This window comes from Epinephelus fuscoguttatus, linkage group LG11, assembly GCF_011397635.1.
Source record: "Epinephelus fuscoguttatus linkage group LG11, E.fuscoguttatus.final_Chr_v1".
Taxonomy (NCBI): domain Eukaryota; kingdom Metazoa; phylum Chordata; class Actinopteri; order Perciformes; family Serranidae; genus Epinephelus; species Epinephelus fuscoguttatus.
In genome coordinates this window covers 42,112,515-42,138,123 of record NC_064762.1, presented here as the reverse complement: position 1 = coordinate 42,138,123, position 25,609 = coordinate 42,112,515, and the positions used below count along the sequence as shown (strand labels likewise).

At 42.1% G+C, this 25,609-nt stretch overlaps 1 protein-coding gene across 1 annotated transcript in view; it reads left to right on the top strand.

Moving 5' to 3' along the window:
- meis2b (Meis homeobox 2b) overlaps positions 1-25,609 on the top strand; it is a 56,477-nt gene that overhangs the window by 11,760 nt on the left and 19,108 nt on the right. Inside the window, exons 7-8 of the mRNA XM_049590703.1 lie at positions 1,033-1,147; positions 16,319-16,458. Coding sequence (XP_049446660.1) covers positions 1,033-1,147; positions 16,319-16,458 — 255 coding nt within the window. The remainder of the gene's footprint in view (positions 1-1,032; positions 1,148-16,318; positions 16,459-25,609) is intronic.

Below are 25,609 nucleotides of genomic sequence, written 5' to 3'. Positions count from 1 at the left end.
TGTCAGTTGTCCTAAATCCTCATCAAGTTGAACTGCCCTGGTTTCACTGGTACAAATCGTCTAGTTGAATGCCATATATTCAAGTATTTATGTATGTGTTTCAGTCCCTCCTCGCTATACATTCTATGTTAACTTGAACTCAAACCTTGCAGCAAGCTGGCAGATTAATAATGGTTTAATAATAATACTTTGTAATGGTTTGACCTAATTTTGCTGAACAAACATCAACAATATACAACAATGTTTGTCATGCCATTATATTTGCTGCCGGTCATTTGATGCAGGAATTTATCAGTGAGTAATGTGAGAGGAAAGAAGCTACTGTAGATGGTAAATGTAGAGTCTCCTGGCTGTACACTACCCTCCCTTCCTGTTAATTGGGTTTTCACAGACACTTTGTTGGGAGACAAGACCTTCATTAAATTGATAAACGTGGAGACACATGGCGCCTCTTTGAGTAGCTGTATGTACTTAGGAGTTGTAATTATTGGGTGGCTGGATAAGAAAAGATGGACCATCATTGAGAGGCCTCATTCACACTGTGCCATTGTCCCTCTGCTTCTTGTTGTCATCTGCTGAGCTCCTCATCTGATCACCATCCGGCAAACAGCTGACGCAGAGAGGCTGAAGAGGGAGATCTGCTGTTTGGTTTGGGCTTATGGCTGCCTGAGTGGCCAGCCAATCGGAGCAATAAATACAGGCTTTCCCCCCAACACGGGTCACAGAAAGAGCCAGGACACAGGAGTGTCCCCATGCTACAGGGTTACTAAACTATCTTATAAACTCTTACTGTAACTTAATTTCATCCTCCCTCTTGGACAGAATGGTAATGTTGTTCTTGTCTCACATTTTTTGATAACTTTGTTGCTGTCTACAATGCTAATCGTGCCACACAGCTGTCTTTGTGTCTTCGGGAAACTGCATAATGGACCTCATACCGGACCTGCTGGACCATCCTCATCTTTTTTCTTCATCTCCTCTGTTTCCTTATCTCCTGTCCCCTGGTGTGCGGACCTCTCCCTGACCTCTTAGAACCCAGCGTCCTGGAGAGACATGGATGACGCCCACTCCACGCCCTCTGTGGGCACCCCAGGACCGTCCAGCGGGGGACACGTCTCTCAGAGTGGCGACAACACCAGTGAACTCGGTAAGAGCATCCTCAGGCCTCCTGCGTCCTCTTTCATATCAAAGCTTTGACTTTCCTGTGACCTCTCTCTCAGGCATGGGCACTGCTGCCTGGGGACTGTGTGTGTGTGTGTGTGTGTGTGTGTGTGTGTGCGTGTGCGTGTGTGTGTGTGTGTGTGTGTGTGTGTGTGTGTGTGTGCATGTGTATGGGTGGGTGAGGTGATGGATCCTTTCAAGAAAGTCCATGCACTTTTTTTTAATCTAATCACTTTATCTTGAGTGCATTGATAAAAAACGATCATCTAATTTTAGTGAGTACTGATTGTACAGGTTTTTACCTTGACTGTAACCCTAATATGCATCACTCTGCCACTGAAGAAAGTCTCCCACAAGCTGCTTCCTGTTTGAGTAACATTAACTTAAAACTAGTGTCCAACCAGGACATTACTGAGCGTTTTGTTTTAATCTACTTTATTAATGCAGCTGTTTATTTGTGAGCCAGTATGAACCAATTGAAATTTTTCTGAGAGTTTTAGCAACCTGGTGGTGTTCTTTATAGAAAGAAATTACACATGGTGTGTACTGTACTTGGTGATTCCAATTATTTTAGATTCAGTATATGTAAATTTGACTACATCTGACACCAACTAAATGAAGAAATAGTAATAAATCACATCAGGATTTAGCCCTGGTAGTGAAAATAATGTTTTGAAACAGCATTTAGTATTCATTCTATTCTATTCACATTCAAGTATTCATTCTTTTTGTAGCAGAAAGGAAAGACCTCTGTCTTCCTCATCAACAAGTCATTATCTTATTTCACCTTACCTTATGGCAGTGCAAACATAGTATTTTACCAGAATTACACCATAATTTTCACTGGAATTTCCCAGAACATCCAAAATTATTTGCATAATCCTGTTGACCTAAAATAAAAACCATAATGTCTCGAACATTTACTCTTTTTGCAGCTGATGTGATGACGTTATTGTGCCAAATTGTGTGTGGTGCCAGGAGAAAACAAAAACAAATGTACATTGTTCAGATAACTTACGGAGTGTTTAAGAAATGTTTTCTTTTTGTTTCCTCATATCTTTTGGATCTTTTTTTGTATTTTTATTTTGTAGAATCTGAAAAAAGTCACTATTTTTGTATTCACTGACACATTTTCAATACTTTTTGTAAATATTATGGCATGTAGACTTGCATAATCTTTTAGCTCAGGTTGTACAGATCAGATCTTAGGGATATGAAGCATTTGAAGATACTCTAGAGAACTGACATCACAATAAGCATAAATACTAATTTAGACACTGGTGGACCATGTCTATTGCAGAGTTCAAAGGGTTAACTGGTATCTACAAACAATATTGGATCTGATTTATGACCTCAGCTACAGGTTTGATTGAGAGATAAACTCATGCATCATTGGTTTTGCCCTTTTATGGGATTTGTTGACAGTAAGAAAAATATACATGTACATGTATACATGTAATAATAACATACACAGATGTGACTGATTTAGACTTCAAGTAAAAAACCATCAAAAGGGCAATTTATGTTGATTTCCCCATGTCATCATGGCACTTTTACAGTCAGTGTGGGTCTCAATTGGTCAGTTAGTGCTGATGAAGAGATCTTCAGAGTTTCCAGTTGCCGCTGTTGTTGTGTGCTGCTGTCTCTCTCTGATGCTATCCAGCACCGGGCCTTCTTATATCACCCTGGTGTTCCTCTGCTTAATGTCCTAATAGGAGGCTTTAAGGGTTTTATGACTTGTTTTTGTTTTTCTCCCCTTTGGGCACAATAAAAATAGAATGGACTTTAAAGCAACTTTCCACCCTCTGCCCACCAGGCATCATGGAGCAGAGCCTTGCTGAGAACAATAGGAGGATGCTTTGCAAGACAAGAGAAACTCAGAGGATTAAGAGACAATCAGAAACAGATCAAGACTCGTCCCTTTATTTTATACCCAGCACTTTAAATATTTTTAATGAGCCTCTCAACTTCCATAGGTACACCTAAGATACGCAGATAGTGGGACATGTTTGTTTTGCAAAAATCTTACTTAAACAATTCAGTATCCAGAAATATTGAGGCTAGTTGAGAAAGGCCACTGTGTGAATTGTGTCTTTCCTTTCAGCTTTTTTTAAACAACAGTGGGGGAAAACCCAAGGTCTGTGGCCTTTTGACCTGGGAGATAATGCATAGGGGATGGGAGTGCAGAATGCCCCCTGTAGGGATGTAAGGACAGACTACTTTATGTATGAGGAACAAAGGAAAGAAGAGGGCAGGATGATCAGAGCTGTGGTTGCTGTTGCAGGATCTGCTGCATGCTACCTGCTGCTTCTCCCCAGGCCTCTCTGCCGTATTTCCAGTCTATTTTAATGCCAGGGAAGAGTCAAACACACAACCTGAAAGGATAGAAAGGACATTTTGAGACAGATCATGCTATTTGGGGCAGGTAGATGGCCTCCATAGAGTTGAAATAAAGTTGTCACAGAGATATCATTACATGTTAATAATGAGTTCAGTACTTGGAAGAACACACACCTTGTTCATTAAGGTGGATTTATACCTGTGTGTCAGCTCTATGAGGAGCCTAGCCTACACTATAGCCTACCCCATTGAGAGCATTTAGACTTGTGCAATGGTGTGTCTATGTCACTCTGCAATTTACACCTCCAAAACTCTAGTCGGTGGTAGAGTTTCTGTAAGGTGTTGTAAAGTTTAGTTGTTTCAAAACACACCCAAAACACACATTAAACATGGCTTAATAAGGGCAATGTCAAACACAACTACACAAATCAGCCTTGTTATAACTCGCAGGATTCACAGACAAAAAACTTTGGCTTCTTTTTTCTGGACACAGTTTCCCCACAAATACAACATGCTTATGTTATTAGCACAAGCCTATGGCATTTTTCATTTTGGCCTGTGCTAGTGGAGATTTCCTCTACTCATATGAAGCCAAGATAAATCACACACAGGACTTGAAATGCTTCTGTTTGGGGTCTTTACTGTCTTCACAATTTATTGTTTCTTATCTGTGAAATAAAAGTAAATCAAAGCTTTGTTACCACTGAGGGAAATGGTTTCAGCTTACAAAAATAGACAGGAGATCTGCGTCGCCACAATGTGTAGTTACATTTCTGGGGAGGCACACATAAGGCTACGGTGCAGGTTATGGCATAGAATCGATGCAGAAGTATAAATCCCACTTTAGGTGCACTAATGTGAGTGTGACCACAGAGACAGCCATCATTAGGGTTCAAACCCTGGCTCAAATTGCAGTGAGCTGGAATGAGCTGGAAACACGAAGCTAGGCTCAATAACTGGAAATGCTTCCCATTTTGAAATATGACCCCAATTTGCCACATAGTGACGCTATAATTGCCACCTGTGATTTTGGAAAGGACATACCCCTCACATCGCTAATCTGATTGACTTAGAATTTCACACACATCCAGCTCAATGTGCTCTGAAGTCTGTGTGTGGAGGAATTCACCGCCGGCACAAAAGAACCAAAACCGTCAGCACTTATCAACAATACGGTCTCTGATAATTTAGCCCCAGGGCTACTTTAGTACCAGGTGTCGGTACCCAGCCTTAATCAAAACACAAATGAAGTGAAGCCTGTAGAGATGAAAAAAAAGTTTTCAGCAGCTGCCCGTACCGTAGGAAGTGCGGAACGCTGCGTGTGTGCTCCACCGATCAGCGTTCTTCTGTAAACAGCCCCGCCCCTCAAGAATTCCGGGTAATCTAAAAAGTCTTACCCCACTACTACTTGCAGGTGAGGGAAAGTTTTTTACCCAGGTAATTTTGGTGGAAACACGCAGAGGTTTTTCAAGATTCTGGGTAATTGATAAAAGTTCCTGCGGTGGAAAAAAGGCTAAAGATGATCATGAGCTCTCAGAATACTCCTTTGGCGGAATAATTATTAAATTTAAAATTCAGTAGGAATCCAACAGAACACAGGAAGGTGCTGTCCGCACTGTAGCGAGACATCATTAGTAATTCTTCCATGGTCTGATGAAACCGTTTAAAATCCACTGTCATTTGGGAGCACTTAAGTGGTGGAGATGTGGCTTTCAGCCCTGGCTAACCACAGATAGATGATCCATACAGAGTGTGGCTGGTGGTTTGGGTGATGGCTGCCTCCTCTTCTGGAAGCTCCCAGGCTTTGGTTGTTGCCTTGTAAGCTCTGTGATATGCAGAGGGGATCTCTTTGATAGCTCAACCCCCAGAGGTGACTGTTGCTGACCACAGCTACAGGGGCTGATCTCTTCAAGGAATGTTTAAAAGGGGGTGGATAAGGGAGAGGCTTGAAATGTCCATCACAAAGACCCAAATAAAACAAAAAACAGTAGGAGTAACTCAGAAATATCTTGCACACTCATCTTGAGAAATGGAATGCAAGGACCAGGATGTGTTGCATCTTTTTGTCACATCCAGAGCCTAGAGTCAGGAGAAAGGAATGTGGGGAGGTAGAAGTGCTGACATTCCAGTGACGTCACAGCTTTAGCATCTGCCATGCTTTGGATGTAAGAAATGTTTTAACAAGTCTAAGCCAAACTGAGGATATAACTGGACTGTGTATGAAACACTAGGGGATTTTTAGGTTGAAATAGGAAGTGGCAGCCTTCACTCAGTCACAGACTTTGCTCCTCTCTTGTGGGCCAGCCAAAAACGAATAACAATACAGTGAAATACAGTCACTCAGAAGAAGAGAGCTACTTTTTTGACGCTGTACCCACTGAGCATTTAACACAACCCTGAAGTATGAGGATATGGAAATATATTTCAGAACTTATTATATGTCAATATTAAATCAATTTGATGCTTTGAATGCTCAGAAATTGCATTGCCAACTAAGAGCTAATGTTGAAATCATATATTGTATTCAAACAGATGGCGCACTCTAGTGCCTCACTGTTTCAAACACGTATTGCAACAACTGTAGCCGCTGTGTACCAAAAAGCTATGATAACACTGATGAAACCATGTCATCCAATACTACATGGAGTATTCATTCAGGCTCCTACACAGACACACGCGATGCGAGTTGACAAACCCCCTCCTCACCATGCTGGCTGTGTTTACAACGTAGGACTGTTGGGGCGGATGTAAATTGAAACAAACCAATCACGTCTTGTCCTTTGACAACTGACAAGTGGCTCAACCTCACACACCTCATCCCTCTCCTCGCATTACTGCACCGCTAACAGCTGTTAGTGGCCAGCGGCACTACTGCTGCATAACATAGTCCCACTCTTTGAGCATAATGCATGATCATGTATTATGCAGCATCACGGGAGACGGAATTCTCGTCGCCAAGAAAGTGCAAAAGGGAATCAAAAAGGCAGCGTGACCAGCGAATTAAAAAAACAAGGGTCAGCATTGGGGTTGCATTTCCCAGGCAGCCGCTAACAGCGGCTAACAGCTAACAGCAACACAGTGATGCGAGGAGAGGGATGAGGCTGTTAGCGACTGGCCGCTAACAGCAGCTAACAGCCAACAGCGGTGCTGGCCTGTGATTGCATTACCATTCTCCCTCAGCAGCTCTCTCTACCTGGGAAAGGCTACCCTGATGTGGGCCTTCGTTTTTTTAATTCGCCGGTCACGCTGCCTTTTCTGTTCCCTTTTGCGCTTTCTTGATGACAAGGATTCCGTCTCCCATGATGCTGCATATGCATGATCCTGCATTATGCTCAGAGTGGGACTTTGTTTCAAATTTTCCAGGGTAGTAGCGAAGCGCCTCTTGCTCCTCTCCTTCGGCTCCTCAGTCACGCAGTGCTGGCCTGGCTCTCAACGAAAACGCCGAAGGCGGTGCTGTATGTCCCTTGCTGGCGGGTGTATTCTCAAGATGGCGAAACGTAATGGAACCCCACAGACGACTTACCCACACACTGTACAAACAAATCCAAAATTCTCCTTTTACGAGAATAAGTCAGATTATTGGTGTAGGTAATAGTACACCAGTGATGACATATTTATGAATGCAGACATCAATTTTTGCCAATAAACAACTGAAAATGTTACACAATGTCCCTTTAAGCCTCCCATGAAAGAAAAACGCGTTTCCCAGATCGCTCTTAGCGCTAAGATCTTTCACTAAGAAGGAGTTGTAAGATCAAGCTGACCCACTCTTAACAGCCTTCTTAGAGATTAAATGTTCACAGATCCAGCCGGCGGCAGGCCCATTATTAATATTACACTAAGCAAGGAGATGTTAAAACAGTGCGCACTGTATTTATTTTGATCTATTTCATACTTCAGATTTATGTTGTTTAGCATTAATTGGTGACAGAAAAGAACGAATTTCATTCTGCAGGGAAACGTGTGTCCTTACTTTGCATATTGAATCTTGAATCTATATGTTTTATGAAGACCCTGTGTGCGCTCCAAGCCGTGGCACAAGTTACGCACCTTAATCTGGTGGAAGAAAAATAATAATAAAAATAAGTATGAGGAATAACAAGTGTGTTCCTGTATGTGCTGTGCATATCAGGCTGGAAGAGGCATGTGCGTCATGCTTGAGGCGCACATTACGCACACTTTACAATGTTAAAATTTTATTTAGCAGACACTTTTAGCGACGTACATCTGAGTGTGAATACAACAAAAGCAAGATCTTGTCAGAAAAAAACATCATGATTAAGTGCCCAAAAGCAAAGTTTGAGTCTGACAGGACGTAGGTGCCAACAGGCAGTGCACAGAGACAATGAGGTTTATTTTTTTTAATGTAAAACATCTACAATCTGTTCAGTCAAGTGCAAACGTATTCGCTTTACATATGTCATGAGTAGTCTTTAGGAATAAATCATGAAATTATATCAATTCCCTGGGACCATCTGTGTGTAGATTTGACACCCTTACTTTAAAATGTGCAATGATTCACACAACACATGGTTGAAAAGGAAACCAAGTTTATTCAAACATAAGATAGCCTAAAGCGGTGGGACCTCTCCCGTCACATGGGTTCTGCATCACCTGCAATGAAGGGAGGTTGTGCAGGTGCAGGTGGTAATAGAGGGCCGCCGGGTGAGGCCACCCCGGATGCGGATGCCAGGCCTTGCTGGTGCGGGTTGGTGCACGGGGACAGGCCTTGAGCTTGAGAGTGCGCAGGGGACGTCTTCGTCGGGCAGGCTGATGCTGAGGGGCAGGGAGGTTGGTTGAGCTGCTCTGGCCCCACTCCCAGATGGCTCATCCTCACCCGAGTTACTGTGGGACGAGAGGCCCTCGTCCCCCAGGACATCTATCCCCCCCTCGATGCCCTCAGAGGCGGTCTTGCCAATTATTGACATGACCTTCTCCTCGTCAGGGGTGAGGGTAGTGTCACCAGGTCCACCACCACCTGTGCCCTGGCTCTCTCGCCTGGCACTTGCAGCCCTCTTTTTTGTTTGGCTCTGAAACTCCTGTTACTTCTTTCTCACCGCCACCCAGTCTCGCAGGCCGCAGGGGCTTGAGGCAGCCATTTTTTCAGCGATGGCATGCCAAATGCGGTTCTTGGCCACTAAATTTTTTTTTCCCTTTTGTTCCGCCCAAGAGTGTGTCACGCTTCTGCCATACCTCATCCACCAGGATGGTCATCTCCTCTGGGGTAAATGCAGATGACCGATTGGCCCGCTTGTGCCCTGCTTCTGCCATTCTGTCTTAATGTGTGCTCCTATACCCGTAGGTCATTTTATATCTGTGTAAACTGATGTAATTGCTACTTGGATACACCTGTTACCTGTAATTACAAACACACGCAGCAGGGAATTAGTGCGTTAGGTAGCAGCGCTGTGTGTGACTTATGCGCTGATGAAGTGGTGGGTGATTGATGTGCCTAACATCAATTGATTTAGTTTCAGCACCGTGGTAGTGGTTAGCTCCTGTTAAGAGCGACTTAAAGAACGATCTTAAGCGCTATCCTAAGGAGGGCATTAAGAAAACATCTGGGAAACACTCCTATCTTAGCGACCCTTCTTACCAAAGATGTTCTTAACTGCGCTCTTAAGTCCAAAGATTATTCTTAACTGGGAAATGCGGCCAATGACAATGATATTTGTTTTGTAAAAACACAGCAGTCTTGTCAGCTTTAAGCACAATGGCTGCATTTCCCAGATCACTGAGCATTGAGATATTTAAACAGTGCGCACCATATATATTTTGTTATTTATGTTGTTTAGCATTAATTGGTGACAGAAAAGAATGAATTTCATTCTGCAGGGAAACACGTGTCCTTACTGTGCATATGACAATAAACACTTTGAATCTTTAATCTATATGTTTTATGAAGACCCTATGTGCGCTCAAACCTGTGGCACAAGTTATGCACTGAAATCTGGCAGAAGAAAAATAATAATAAGACGAAAAATAAGTATGAGGAATAACAAGTGTATGTGCTGTGCACATCAGGCACACAAATAAAATGAATCAGCAAGACTATCATTTATCATAATTTGTCCGCACATATCCCACATCTGCATGCACATATGAGATGAATGAATGAATGCCTTTATTGTCATTATACATGGTACAATGAGATTAAAATTGCAGGCCCCATGTGGTCATTAAAAGGAGACAAGAATGATAAAAGAAAAACATACTTAAAACAAGACAGCAACAACACAATAATAAATACACATAAATATAATAAATAAATATATATATTGCACAGTCAAGCAGCGATCGGCAGATAAACATAAGTAACTATATTGCACGGTCCTCTAAAGTGTGATCAGTGGGAGAGTAGCAGTAGGTCAGTCAGTGTGTGTGCAAGTTCAGCTGTCTGATAGCACTGGGATAAAAGCTAAGGGACAATCTGGAGGTACAGACCTGAATAGATCTGTAGCGCCTCCCAGAAGGCAGCAGTGTGAAATGAATGTGACCTGGGTGGGAAATATCCTGAATTATGTTCTGTGCTCCTTGTTGGCATCTGGTGTGATGTATTTCGGAAAGTGATGGTAGCTGCTTGTGTGTTATTTTCTGGGCTGACTTCCTGACTCTGTTCAGGGCTTTTTTGTCAGCCGCGGAGCAGCTGTTGTACCACACCAAGATGTCATGTGTGATGATACTCTGCACAAAACAAGTGTAAAAGTACAGGAGCAGTTTCTGGGGCAGATTGACTTTCCTCAGGGTCCTTAGGAAGTACAGGTGTTGTTGTGCCTTTTTAACCAGGGCAGTGGTGTTGGTGGACATATAAGTTCCAAGGAACTTAATTCCACTGACCCTCTCCACAGCATCCCCTTTGATGTAAACAGGGGCTGGGTCTGTTCTTTTAGTCAGATAGTTTACCGCATCCAAAAAATGTGTCAGGGCACAACAGAAACACATCCACCCTCCAAACCTGTGACATTCAGATATCAGGCAACTGACTGGTGTAATTGAGCTCATCTGGAACCTCATCAAGGGATGCTCCACCCACTACTCTATGTAAAGGCGTTGCCACATCGCACGTGTGAGATACCATGGCTGCTTTACAGCACATTCTCTCTGCTAACCAACAGCGTCGCCGTGCGTGAAGCCAAACCATATATGTAAATGCATTTGTGCGTCAGCACTTCAGCCCACTCCACGTGCTGTCAGACCGCGCTGTCCAAATGAAGTACCGGCTGCCCCGTGCTGAGATACAACGCCTCATCAATTAGTGTCTCCACACATCCGGAGGGCAACCCAGTGCAATTTTCCCCAGCCTGGAGGTGCAGTGCCTGGCGACGCTGCGTGGGGAGCTTCCTGGAGGTGGTGGGAGACCGCACCAGCCTCAGCAAGGCATCTGTTTTTTGGTTTAAATATGATACATTTCTTCATGATTCTCTTACCAGGACTACTTCTTATTTAGTTGTAGTCTTGTTTTTGTCATGAAAACATGTCATTAACAAATATTTATCGTCTTACTTTTTCATTAGAATTATTAGAACACAGATACACACGAGCGGCAGGGAATTAGTTCGTTAGGTAGTAGCGCTGTGTGTGACTTAAGAGCTGATTAAGTGGTGGGTGACCGATTTGCCTGACATCGATTGATTTAGTTTCAGTACCGCGTTAGTGGACAACTCCTGTTAGCTTCATAGCTAAGCCTATAGGCCTCTGCTCGAAAATTGCATACCCATAATGAAATGAATATATCTCTGTAACCACAAGGTCTATTTGAATACTTTTGGTGTCATGGTAAAGGGAGACTCAACACTTGTGAGATTTGTTAAGATGTGTAAATATCAGTATATGTGTTATATGTGAAGAGTAAATGAAGATGGCACACAGCACAAATGAAACATTTTGAGGTTCGCCTGAAAAAAAATAATTTTCAGGATGAGTATCCCTTTGAAATGATGCAGCTGCAGCTCTAAACCTCTATCAAATCATAGTACAATATGTGAACATTATCTCTGCAAAGGTTGATTCTGATAAAGTGAAGCAGAAGAATATAAGAGAGGTTTTAGTATAGAAAATTCAGGTGATCTCTCCAAATTGCACCATGTTTGCATGTGATTTTTGTCATGTGCAATCCTATATCTTTCATTTTTTGTTTAAATCCCTAATGATGTTTAAGATATACACATACAACTGTCTGTTTTGTTTTTTTCCTCTATTTCCCACTCCAAACTGACCAATACACACCTACTACATTTGAAACTGAGTTTCTATTCTGAGCTTCGGAGGCCTGTATCTCTGACGGCTTGGCCGATTTGAGTGATTGACACCTCGTTTGATTCGTTAGAGTCAATAGAATGATGCTATACCCACCAAAATGAGATTGACAGCACTGTAAGCCAATCCGAGTCAGCAGAACGCGTTGTGGGGCAATGTTGGCTGCTGTGAGTGGTCATTGTTATGCTTCCCCCGGAACCCGGCAAGTTTTTCCGCCCGGATTCATTTGAATGACGGACAACATCCCGGTAAATGGGAATGAACGTGGTTTTACAGCAGAATGCGCTTTTCACGGCAAAAACAACAAGGTAAGAGAGATATTACAAATATATTTTGGCAAAAAGATTTCTGTTGTTGTTCTTTGGTCTCTAGCTCTCTGATGCTTTAGGGTAGAGTGCTTTGGCGCATATGTGTGGAAACAGCGGAGTCTCAGCTTTCATTTGAGATCAACGGCGTGTGTTTTGCATTAAGTGTGGTCGAGTTAGAGCCTGAAATATACCGAGTGGGTCGGGATATCGGTGCTGTATGGAGTTGGATTTGTTGTTGTTTATTTAGTTGTTGTTTGAGCTGTGTTTGGGGCATGTAAAAAGGGTTTTTACAGCCTTGTAGCCCAGGTTCTGCTGTTTAATTTGATGTGCAACTTCACTATATTCTTCGTGATCAGTGTATTGTTTCACACTGTGCTTGCAAAGTCGCTCTCTCCCCCATTTGGGGGACTTTCGGGCTTAATAGAGTGATCTTAAGAGCAACCCTGAGAAGGGCATTAAGAACACATCTGGCAAAACACTCGTATCTTAGCGACCCTTCTTTCCAAAGACGTTCGTAACTGTGCTCTTAAGTCTTAAGATCGCTCTTTACTGGGAAATGCAGCCAATGTCAATATCAGGCCCCTGTAAATGTTCAGTTTGCCCAAACAACACTTTTACCTATATTTATGTTCTTGAGACATTTGTGCACCTTGCCCAAGAGTCAAGTGTGGACTATTCACTTTGAAATGCAATGGCCTCCTTCATTCAGGAAGTACTCCAGCACCCTAGAAATCGTCTTTATTCAATAGAGGCTTGCTTGTGCAGCTTGTCGGTGCCTTCCTGGGCACTGCAGGGAGAATTTTTGGACATTACATATCACTGCCATTTGGTGCTGCCAGCATGCAAACTGCTTGGCTTTAAACAGCATCTCTCCATCAACCACTTCTAATCATCATGTTCACATTTTCACTCAGAGGATTCCTTATGTCTTGGAAATCTTCCAGACTCTTCCATTTAGAGTTGTTTATCATTTCTAATAAGGGGAGGAGCCCCAAGGTGTCACTGATGATGGATCAGGCCCTGCTGAGCTCATTAGACAGGCCACACTGGCTTTGCATCACTGATGCAACTGGGAGAGCTGCAATCAGTTCTGCTAGCCACTCTGCACTTTGTCTTATGGACGTCATCCACCGACCGCTTTCCTGAGCAATAACAGCCCCTGAGCAAGAGAGAGCACAGACTGTGGAGAAGATGATAGAAAAAACATAACTACATTTAAAACCTATACAGTTTCAAATGTTAATAATATCCAACCCCCAGTAAACACATGCAGTACATAGACCTCAGGAGATTTACAGTATCTGGAAAAATTAGACTTTGAATGAAAAAAACATCAATAACTAATAAATAATTAGAAGGAATAGAAAAAAAACACAACAGCAATGAGGGAGACTGAAAAGTCTGGTATACAAAATGATTAGCCCTTTGGCAAAGCTTCAAGTTTTGTTAGCCTCAATTCTATTGAGAAAGAAATACCATTAATTAGGTTAAGGTATCAGTTTCCAGTGTTAGAATACAATATAAACATTTTCATTATCAAACTTAGTGAAATGTTACAAAGTAAGATGAGATTTCTGCAGTGAAGATTTCCTGAATGTTGTGAATTCAGCAGGAGAGTAGCAGAAAAGAAAAAAACAATGAAGCTTTGTTGGAATGGCCTAAACTGTATAAGGAGATAGAAGAACAGACACTGAGCAGACAAGAGCGTATATGAGCAGTAGAGGAGAGGGGTTAGAAAGGATAGGAGGACTCTTCATATCTTAAGGTGCTGTTTTTTTCTATGTGTTTTCTTCTTGGGCCCGGGGCAATACTCTAGCCATCCTTGCAGTACCCCCCCCCCCCCCCCCCCCCGTCGTCACCTACCTCCTCTCTGTCACGCATTCAGACACTGACAGGGTGTAGGGGGCTGGGTGGGAGTAGTAAGGGGGGGCATGGGAGACTTGCACGCGTGTATGACTTTGAGACTGCATCGTCACACACTGGTTAGATTGGCTGAGTTGCTGGGGAACAGTCAGTAGCGATTAGTGTAGCATAGGATCTGCCCTGCGGCTTTCCCCTCTGTGGAGCACAAGAAAGAGGGGTGAGGAGAGGAGAGGAGGTGCAGCAGGGAGGGGTGGAGGGGAAACAGCGTGCCTTCCTTAGATATAATTAGGACAATCCAGTCCTCTATTCCTCTTTTCTTTCTTTCTTTCTTTCTTTCTTTCTTTCTTTCTTTCTTTCTTTCCTCTTCTTATATTCTTTCCTATTTTTCTATTTCTTTCATATTTTTCTTTCTTTCATTTTTTTTCTTTCTTTCTTTTTGTTTTTCTATTTTTCTTTCTTTCTTTCTTTCTTTCTTTCTTTCTTTCTTTTTTCCTCTTATATTCTTTCCTATTTTTCTTTTTCTTTCCTATTTTTCTTTCTTTCATTTTCTTTCTTTCTTTCTTTCTTTCTTTCTTTCTTTCTTTCTTTCTTCTTCTTTTTTCTATTTTTCATTTTCTTTCTTTCCGTCTTTCCTTAATTCTTTATTTTTCTTCTTCTTTTTCTTTTATTCTTTCCTATTTATTTGCTTTCCTATTTTCTTTCTTTCTTTCTTTCTTTCTTTCTTTCTTTCTTTCTTTCTTTCTTTCTTTCTTTCTCATACTCTTTATGATGATTTTTGTAATCACATGAACTGTAGCACTCTGATCTACAGATGAAAGATAGATACTACAGTGGACTGTGAGTTTGATACAGTAGAGATATCAAACTCAAGTCAAAGTTTGTTACTGAGGACACTATTTGATTAATGTAAATATATATTTAGTGGACTTGCCCCTTTTTCTTAAAGAGCTAGATCTTGAAAAATAATTTGGTCTTCAGTTTTCTTAAAAATGGCTGAGATTAATTTTGTTGGAAGATTATACTCTGATAACTCAACATGATAACAGTTTTCTTTTTTTCTTTATTCATTCAGTTCAACATTTTGTTGGTCTGAGCTGATGTCTTGATGGAATTTGAAGATAATTTGGAGGTTATTTTGTTTTCTTTGGTTTTGCCTGAACCTATTAGTAGAAACGGACATGCAGTAACTGTTGGTAGAAGCTGTTCATGTTTTTCATGATGGTCAAACTATATGTCAATTTAAGAATTGTAATGTCTCTGATATGTGATTCCTTTCAGTATTCTTGTGAGGTATGTAGGGAGATGACAGACCTATTCTTGACCTCAAGCTGTAAATAAAAAAGTTGAAGTAACTTAATGCACAGACTGTAGGAAAGGTGAAGGACAAAACAAAGTGTAGTGAACAGAAGCAGTGTTAACCCTATACCCTGCCTGTGTCTAAGAGCTGGACACCATCCGTCAAAACTCCCACAACCCCCAGAGCCCACAACCCCAGAACACATCCTTTTTAATGTCAATATTCATTAGCTGAAATATTTATGCATGAATTTGGCTCGTATAGGGGTGTTTGATTGATGCATCTCTAAAAACAAAAAGACATGCTAGGGCAAATCTTAGGAAAAGCAGGGTTCCTGTCCCGCCTCAGGGGAGGAGTCTCTCAGATGCATTATTCACATGCCCTCCAGGCAAGCTTTCAAGGCTTCTCTGCCTCGAGGGCAAGAAAAATAACCACCACTGTTAAAAGTAAATCATCTCGGCTGATGCACAATTAATGGCAGAGAGGGAGAGGGAACAGAGTGCCCCTTGTGTTGCAAGATGGAGTGAGTTAGCTAGCAGGGCGGAAATTTCAGCTTAAAGGAAGCCTCCTGCCTCGATCCACGCCAGCTTTGATATCAAACAAGGATGCTGCTAATGGCAGGATCCATAGCCAGACATGAGATCTGACAGTCCAACAACAGCAGGGTTCATCTTTCATGCACACGCCAGGCTTTTGTTTTTGTTTTTTTACCCCTTTCTCTTATAAGGACATGATCACTGTTATTTCACAGGGAGGTCACATATAAATAACAATGCATAGCACTGAATCTGACTGCAGTTTGAACTTTCATTATTTCATGTCAGGCGCTCAGCTCCTGCACTCATTACCTCATGTCAAATGTGTGGCTCAGATTGAATTAATAGCTCTTGGTTTTATTGAGCTCCCACATGACAAACTCCTTTTCATTAGCCAATGGCTGGGGAGTCAAGCAGAGGTGAGAGGAGGAGGAATCTTGTGCTGCTGTGCCACAGAGGAATGCAGTCTTCCTCTGTCTGCCCTTACACGGAACGTTTGGGCAGAGGGGGATGCAGGCGACAGGGCTTAAGGTGACTCCTCTTGTCTCTGATTGCAGGAGACGCCCTTGACAACAGCCTGGCATCACCAGGCACAGGAGACGAGGATGACCAGGACAAGAAGAGGCAGAAGAAACGAGGCATCTTCCCTAAAGTGGCCACAAATATAATGAGAGCATGGCTCTTCCAACACCTTACGGTAAGGAAACCTGGATTCTTTTCAGCTGCTTTTCTATACAAGTCTATGCCTTTTTTGTTTTTACTGCCAGGCAATTTCTCTTAAGGCTCAACACATTCCCATCCCAGGACATAACATATCGCCGCTTTGTCAGTAGCCTTTCATGTCTACATATTACGCACAAGATATCCTCCCGCACCTGCTGTTGACATTCTGGGATTTCACTGCAAACACTGGGATGTCAACAAAATCATGTGGTCAGTTTCAGAAAAAAACAACATAGTTTAGCTCTACATTCATATGGGAAGTGAACACCGGGCTCCCGGGTGAAAGTCTGGGATTTGTTGGACCCGTCATCATCCCTTCTGCCCACCCTACAGGGACTTTCCAGCTCCGTATGTGGTTACATGGAGTGTTTCAACCTGATGCCGTCCAGTGGCGTATCATACCCCTGCAAAGGTGGCTTTTGGTGTCAGGTGTCTGACGCCAAAATCACTGACAGAGTGGAGGTATTCGTGAATGAGAACAGACTGTAATGCTGCACATTAATGTTGTCTAACCCCACTCCTTCCATCATCTAACAGCCAGGAATGGGCCCAGGCTAGATTTCCAGAAGGCGCCTTGTAACTAAGTTCATCCTTGTTCTCTTGTAAGAGAAGAAAGCAAAGACAAATCTGCCTAAAGGTCCTTGAAAATAACTGGTTCTTTGAAATACCAGTCTAGGGTTTGTACAGAAATCAACATTAGAATCTCTGTAAGAGGGGGTGAGCAAGTCCACACAAGGAGCGCTTTACCTTTTATCCAAGGTCCAAAAGATACCACTGCTGTTGCCTCATCAGTTTTTCTACCACTCCCGCTCTTAGATGTGTTATAGGGCCTAAGTTGTTTAGGTTGTAAAAGGCCCATACAGGTCCTGTACTCGGAGTAATCCCTTCCTTTCCAAAGCCCACCTTTAGATTTTTCCAGATGAAAAAGGAGGATAATTGAATTATCCCCTCTCTGTTCCCCATTCCCTTTTCAGGCCTAATTTGTTAAGCACAAGTGTTTGCCATGGCAGGATGTGTCTATGAAAAGTGTGCAAGGGGGCTTTGGCCCCTGAAAGGCCTATTGCAACACCCAAGCGATCAAGCATTCATCAGTCGTTGAGGGTGTGAAAAGAGCGGGATTATGTTTTGTCAGATGTTGCAGTGTGAGGCCCGCAGTTGGAAGGCCGCTGGGGGGGGGGGTATTTCTGTCCACCGCGAGCTGTAGCCCCCTGCTTTTGTTGTCCATTCTGAAGACCCTTAAAAGATCCCCTTCTGAGGAAGCTATAGAGAAAGCAGCTGTGAAAGGTTTTGATTCATCATATTATTCATTATCGGCCCATTAGCCTGGTCATAACTGTTGGTTGCCATGCAACCCTGCATTTATCCACATTCAAGGATTGATTCCAAACCTGGATTCCAGTGAAAGTCACAGGTTTTGTGTCGAAGTCAGCTGAAATATTATTGTTTTCTCATATGAGATGACGTATATAATTTTCCATGTGACATTCATGCATTTGAGACACTTAAACAATGTAAAAAAAATCCTCAACAATTTAGTAAAAAAAAAATAAAAAATTCATAGTTCTCCTTGTTGTGCCACAGGTTTTTGTTCGAAACTTTTGACTCTGCAGAAGGTTTAGTACCAAATAGGCACATTTTGCCTCAGAAGTCTCATCCCTTTTCCTCATGATCAGACATATTCTACTAGAATCAACACAGCTTGCTCTTTCATTTCAGGTTCTGCAACATCCATACCAGACAAATGTCCCTAAGTTGGTTTAGACAAAAGACACATGTTTCAGACTTTACCCCACCACTATGAAAGTAATCAAGTGATGGTTGTCAGTACATGGATAGCTACAGGGAAAAAAAGGAACTGCTATAGCAAAATGAAAAAAATAGGTTGAGAAGAAGGTGGAGCCCTCAAAATAAATAAATCAACCTGTTTTCATGCCAACTCATTAAGTACCAACACTCGGTCTGTGGCCCTACAAGTCAAATAATGACACTGTATGCACTCCACCAGTGTCACTTTTGGAAGCTCAGGGATGGCATTTCAATTTACTCTCGTCACACACATTATGTCTTTTCAAAATGAACCTCTATTTTCACAGGAAATGTTGAGTTGCTGCTTGTTTAATGCACACAGTCTCTTTTTAGAATAAACTTAGAATTGGTGCTGCATGATTTGACAAAAATGTGTGATTGCGATTATGGTGGACAATATCGCGATTTGCGATTGAGATTACAATATAATAAATAAATGGTATCATCGGTATCATCAGTCCTCTTGCTTGATTCAGTGTTTCCCCTACATTATATCAGGGGGGCACTGACCTGACCTGACATAGTTATTGTTATGGACAGTGTAAATAACCAAAAATCTGGCTGATGCACACCCTGAAAAACTTTTGTGGACAGGTGCATAGGAGCATAGAGTCCAGACAAAAAGAAAAAAGGTGTTTGCACACTGTCCTTTAACTTGCAAAGTACTTTATGTAAATAACCATCAACAGACTGCTGTTAACGCACAGTCAAACACGCTACTCGCACAGCAGCGCAGCACAGCACCGTACACACACTCAGTTGCCTGTGTTGCGTTCAGGTGTTGTCACGTAAATGACAAATTCCAGCAAGTGAAATAGGCTGTAACACAACACAGCAGCATGTCAAGTGGGACGAACCCGAGCAAAATTGTTCAGTTTTTCATTTGTTATTATATAGTTTGTTATGGAGACTGTGATATCCTTGTGTCTCTTTGAGGTCTTGTCATATGGCGTGACACTTACAAATGTTTGCATAATTGTACTTTGTTTCTTTATGAGGCTCTGGCGGCTTTCAGTTGTCTCTTTGTCTTTAACATTACTCAGCTTGGCTTTCTCTTGCATGCATTCTTCCTACTTTTCTCTGTGCTGTCTTAAGTACTGATGTAGATTGGTCGTGTTGCCGCAGCACGTGGCGACTTTAACTTTTAAACTTTTACACAGTACGTCTTTCTGTTCAACGTTACCGTACCTGAATCCAAAGTATCACCATGTAACGTTGGGTTTTTTTTTTCGCCACCAACTCAGCCTGTTCATGGTCATGCTCATGCTGTTCTTCAGCGTCTATGTTGGTCACAGCTGCACGCCGCGTGGTCACCTGACCATACATGCTGCACACACCAGGATAGCTTGTGGGTGTGATGTCAACAAACTCCACACACTATAGGAGAGGCAATCACGTCCACAGGCACATGTTACCATTTATTTAGCCTACATTAAATGGCAAATCTCAGTCTTTTCTGCGGTTATGTAATCGCACAGCCCAACATCGCGATTGCAATTGCGATTAGATTAATCGTGCAGCACTACTTAGAATCAGTGAAAAACATCTTTGTATTTAGGTAAACCTTCCACAGATTAGGCAACAAAGGTACAGGGTTAGGTTTAGAGAAAAAAACATAATGGATTGGCTTAAGTGTGTTTGTTATAAACGTAATGTGGTGTCACGTGATATATGTCACTTATGTCACTAGCATAGTTTGCTAAACATACTAATACTAATCAGGTGATTTTTAAAGAATGATCTATTGCATAGAGGCCTATTATCAGCAACTGGGGCAGCTGTAGCTCAGAGGTAGAGCGGGTCGTCCACCAATCGAAAGACCACCAGTTCGATCCCGGGTTCCTCCAGGTTGCATGTCAAAGTATCCTTGAGCAAGATACTGAACCCCAAATTGCTCCTGATGGCTGTTCCATCGGTGTGTGAGTGTGTTAAAAACTGAGTAGCAGGTGGCACCTTGTATGGTAGCCTCGGCCACCAGTGTATGAACGTGTGTGTGTGAATGGGTGAACGTGACTCTTAGTGTAAAAAGTGCTTTGAGTGGTCACTAGATGACTAGAAAGGTGCTAGACAAATGCAGGTCCATTTAACTGTCAGTCCTCTGTATCAATCTCCTGGTATGGCTGCTAATCCAAGTTAATCATTTTATAAGGCTAATTTATTATTAGAAAACCCCTCTTGCAATTGTGTTGAGCAGCTGAAAACCTGCACTAATAAGGGAGCAAAAAGGGAGCATGGCATTCTTTAGTTTAGTTTAGTATCTTAAGTATCAGCAGTTGTTTGTTTGTTTACAGGCTCAAAATGGCCAGAAAGAATTAACTTCTTTTAGAGACCTGTCAGTCTATTGTTGTGCTTAGAAAAGAAGACTATTCAATGCGAGAAATTGCGAGGAAACTTAAAATCTCTTACCATGCTGTTAACTACTCCCTTCAGAGAGCAGCAATGTTAGTTGTAGTGACAAGTTAACTACTGAGCCAGTTTTCAATAAGTGACATCATCCTCCAGCCTGCTAGTTATGCTAGTTTGGTGAGCATCCAGTGTGTTTTGGAGTTTAAGACTGAATTGTAAGGGGAGAGATTAGCTTTCCTTTAGCTTTTGATTTCTTTTTAGATAGTGATTCCCAGCTCCTCCAGCCCGCATGTCAAAGTATCCTTGGGCAAAATATTAAACCCCAAATTACTCCTGATGGCTGTTCCAGTGGGTGTGGGTGAATGGTTACTGAGAAGCAGGTGGCACCATGTATGGTAGCATGGGTGGATTTTTTTCCCCTGTCAAAGGGTTTTTTTGGGGGAGTTTTTTCTCCTGCGAGGGTCCAAAGGACAGAGGGATGTCGTATGCTGTAAAGCCCTGTGAGGCAAATTGTTATTTGGGCTTTATAAATAAAACTGAGCATCGGTCACCAGTGTGTGAATGGGGGAATGTGACATGTCGTGTTAAAGCGCTTTTAGTGATTGGAGGACTAGAAAAGCGCTATGCAAGCACAATCCATTTACTGATACATTTTTATGTCTCTGCACCAGTGACTGCCACGGCACAAGGCATTATGCTTTCAGTTTCCATTTGTCCCATTCTTGTGAATGCTACATCTCAAGATCTCATCTCAAAATTCTTGAAGGAATTTCTTAATATTTAGCACTAATGTCCACTTGGACTCACCAATGAATTGATTAGAATTTGTTGGTCAAAGGTCACTGTGACCTCACAAAATACATTTTTGACCATAACTGAAGAATTTATACATTAATTATGACAACATTTTACACAAATGTTAAACTGATAAACTGATGAAGCGATGGCATTATGTATTCAAAAAGCCAAAGGCCAGCTTCATAATGTTCTGCAAAAACACTTTCTGTCCATTATTTCATGTCAAATCTCAGGGATAGAACAAAAGATTTAGTCAGATATTGAATTGGGGATATTTATCTTGAAACTGTGCTCATTCTATAGATCCTCTGGGTGGATGCATATGAAGCATCCATGTTTTAGAATGTTTAGCTTCTTTGCAGCAACATCCATATTTGAGGCATTGTCTACTGTCATGGCTACACATGAGTCTGGACAGACATGGATGTAAACTGTAGCTGCAGCTTGAGTGGTTGGCAGAGGCATTTAACTGTGAAGCAATAATTGTAGTTTGACAGTACAAAGGTTCAGAGTGTCCTATCAACCATGGTCCTGGAACACTGACACTATGAACATTCATATAAACATATGTGATGTGTGTTACAACCTGTGAACAAAAAACATAAACCTTAAATAGTGAAAAACCTTTTCTTCTGAACTGGAACTGCCCAACATATATTTGCTACATTATATATACATTATATTATTAATATTTTACCAAAATGAAGCTTTCTGACCAGCGAATGGCGAGAATTGTGTTTTGTCCGTCATTGATTAGAATGACTGCATTGCATTCAGGCCCTCAGTAACACTGCTCACCCTTGCAGTCAGTTTTCCCCAGTGGCAACTCATGGTATTGAGGATGTCCTTTGATGGTACACCCTCTCTAAGTCCTCCTCCTCGCAATAATGTACTCCATCTTTGTAGATCACGTTAAGCAAGAACATTTTAACATTTGTATCGGCAATCACATAAAGCACGTAAACCCTTAAGACACCAAACATAACTTACAATTTGTTGACAGCGTTTCACTTGTGCGTGTGCGCTCTCTCTTTCTCTCTCGCAGTCTCACTCTGTTTCTTTTCTTTTGACTTTTCTAAGATGACAGATGCTGAATATATGCTCCCTATCTGATGCTGTGGCTGTTTGTGGTTGGCAGAGAGGGATGTGAACTCATTAGTTTGCAGCTGTGTTAATCAAATCAGGTTGGGTTTCCATTACAAATGCTGCCAATCCCCTTTGATCTGACATCAGATGTGACGGGACAGTCGATATAGAGATACATTTATGTGCTGATTGCAGATAGTTGCATTGAATAGTGGTTTGTATGGATATTTATTGCATTGTTAATGTGCCTGACATTCTGGAAACCTGCCTGTGAGTTTTTGGTGACGTGTGTGCACTGTCCGCCGGTCAGCCAAACTTTGGCTTACACTGGCTGCGCTCTGCCTGCGCTGACAGTAGACCTGGTTTCAGCTGGCGAGCTTTTAGCGCACCTTCGGCAAAGCCTTTTGGCACAAAACTGTCACTGCGCAAAGCTGGACGTGTCGACACCTCCCCCTGCTGCGCCACCACACCCATCTTAGTGCACCTTGGTCTGCCAAACCACCAAACTGAGCGTGCCTCGGGTTGCGCTGCTCGAAACTAGCTCTGTGCGGGGTTCACCACCCTGCGCCACCCTGTGCCACCCTGCATCACACCAGGAAACTAGAGGCCTTAGTCACAAGCTTTATTTTACTATTTTCATTGGTTATATATTTGTAAAATCTACATACCGTAAAGGTTGTACAATGCACTGATTGAATGAAAATTTAAAAAGTAATAAAATTGACTATATCATGGATCCTAACTACCGCAGAACATGTAAAAAGTACTTGTTAAGACAAGACAGCGGTTGTTAAGTTCTGGGAATTTTATGTTTTGCAATATTTATGTATTTCATGTTAATTAGTGTTTGTTTTTATGAGATTACTGATCTTTGCATTGAGATATGTTTTCATTTGATTAAAAATTGTAGGTGATAGTTAATGAGTCAAAGCAAGACTCCGCCTAGTGAACATCATGTAACTGTTTGGTGTGTGAAATGGAGACTGCAGAGGGACAGACAGGAGAGACCTTTTCTGTGGTTTGTAGCTTTGTTTAAGGGCGGAGTTTAGAGTAATTTGTCACTCAACTTTCAGCCAATGAGTTGGGAGGGATGCTTCAAGTTGCCCCTAAATTCATCCTCAGTACACATGAGTGTTTGTGTCTATCCTGTTCTCACTATTCAGCACCTCCAGGATGTTGCAATGTCGCGATCACAACATTTAACGCATATTCTACCAATCCCCATGAATTCTGTGTGACCTTGAAATTTTGTCCAATCAGTGCAACTTTATAAACAACCAGTGTTGTTGCCTGTGAGTTACACCAGTGATAGCAGTTGCCCATACAATTCAATTCAATTCAATTTTATTTATAAAGCCCAATATCACAAATCACAATTTGCCTCACAGGGCTTTACAGCATACGACATCCCTCTGTCCTTATGACCCTCGCAGCGGATAAGGAAAAACTCCCCAAAAAAACCCCTTTAACGGGGAAAAAAAAACAAAAACCAAACTCTCTTCCTTGTCTCTGGTTGTGAAGATGCAGATGTGCAACAGGAACATCTCACATTTACCAACAAAATTACAGCTAAAGACAAGGCCTTTTCCTGATACTGATACTGGTGGGTAAACTGTTTTGCACCATGTGTAGCAGCAGGGGAATGACTGAAACATGTGAACAACAGACAAGACAAATCACCATGACAGAGGCTGCTGCATCCACATCCATTGCAGGGGTTGAAAGAATCAAGGTGAATTCATTAAATATACATGGTTAGTGGTAATGTTAGTGTAGTAAGCACCATGACTCTGAGCAGTGTGGATTTATTCTTATTGGAACATGCTCCCTTCATTTTTTAATGAGCTATACAACAATAAGGAAACTAAGAAACTATTTAAGCAATTTTACCTGCTCCTGCAATTTCATTGTCCAAAAAATAAAGCCTAAAATCATTACAATGTCTGTCACAATTCTTTAGAAAAGTTGTCATGAAGTCAGGAATTATAGGCTGCAACAATCCCACAAAAAGCCTGAGAAACCCTGCAGACACTGACTGATTGTTGTTGTATGTGTATTTTTCTTTGTCTGTGATTCCCTGATTGGGAATCACTGCTGTATCGTACAGTTCATGTGCTTTACATCTGTGTATTTGCATTTGTACGCCCTTGTTTTAGGTTCTTTGTGGATGAATGCACATTTATGAGTGTCTGCATATGCAAGTCTAATGACATATGCATGTTTGTGTGTGTGTGAGTATGTGTGTGTGCGCACTTCGTCTGAAAGGCAGTTTAAAAATGAAGTGCTTGGAAGCTCATCCTTCACCGGTGACCACAGGAGGCGGCTGCTGGCCTGACAGCGGCAGAATGGGGACTGGCCCACGACCCTGCTCTCAGTACAAGGATCACCTCTGTCTACCATCTGCCGCCCTCCTCCCACTGTCTCACACACACACACAATCACACACAATCACACACCCACGCACAGAGCCAGCGAAGGGATCAGGGCCAGAGGACGGGGGAGAGAGAGCAAGGCAAGAAGGGTTTGGGGGTTGACAGGGGGCCTAACCTTATCAGGACCCTAAACAAAGGCCACCATTGTGGCTCTTTATATCCCACCCGATCATTTGTCAAGCAATGTCAAATACTGTCACACAATGGCACGCGCTTTTAGCGTGAAGTGTTCACCAAACCATGGGGCCAAACCATGGTCAGTCATGGAGCCAACTTGTGCACTCACTTCCAGGAATAACTGTGCATGAGGGAGACTGGCACAGAATATGAGTAGGCCTACACTTCCTGAGTGGGAGGGGTTTTTTTAGTACAAGAGCCTGCACTTGAGGGCAAATCTGCTCTATGTGTTCCTGACTGAATACAAATTGTTTTTGGCTAAAGCCTTGACATTTCTTTTTATTGGTGGTGTCCAAGTAGCGGTGCACAATGCTGTAGCCCTGTTATTTTTGTTATCATTGTTCTTTATTTAACAGTGAATAGTTTTACTTCAGACAAAAAGTTTTGAGCACTTCCTCTACCACTGTTTATAGACTTTCAACATTTCCACTTAGAGAAAGATTGTAAAGAAAAGCAAGATGGCGTATGCCTGGGGCCCCT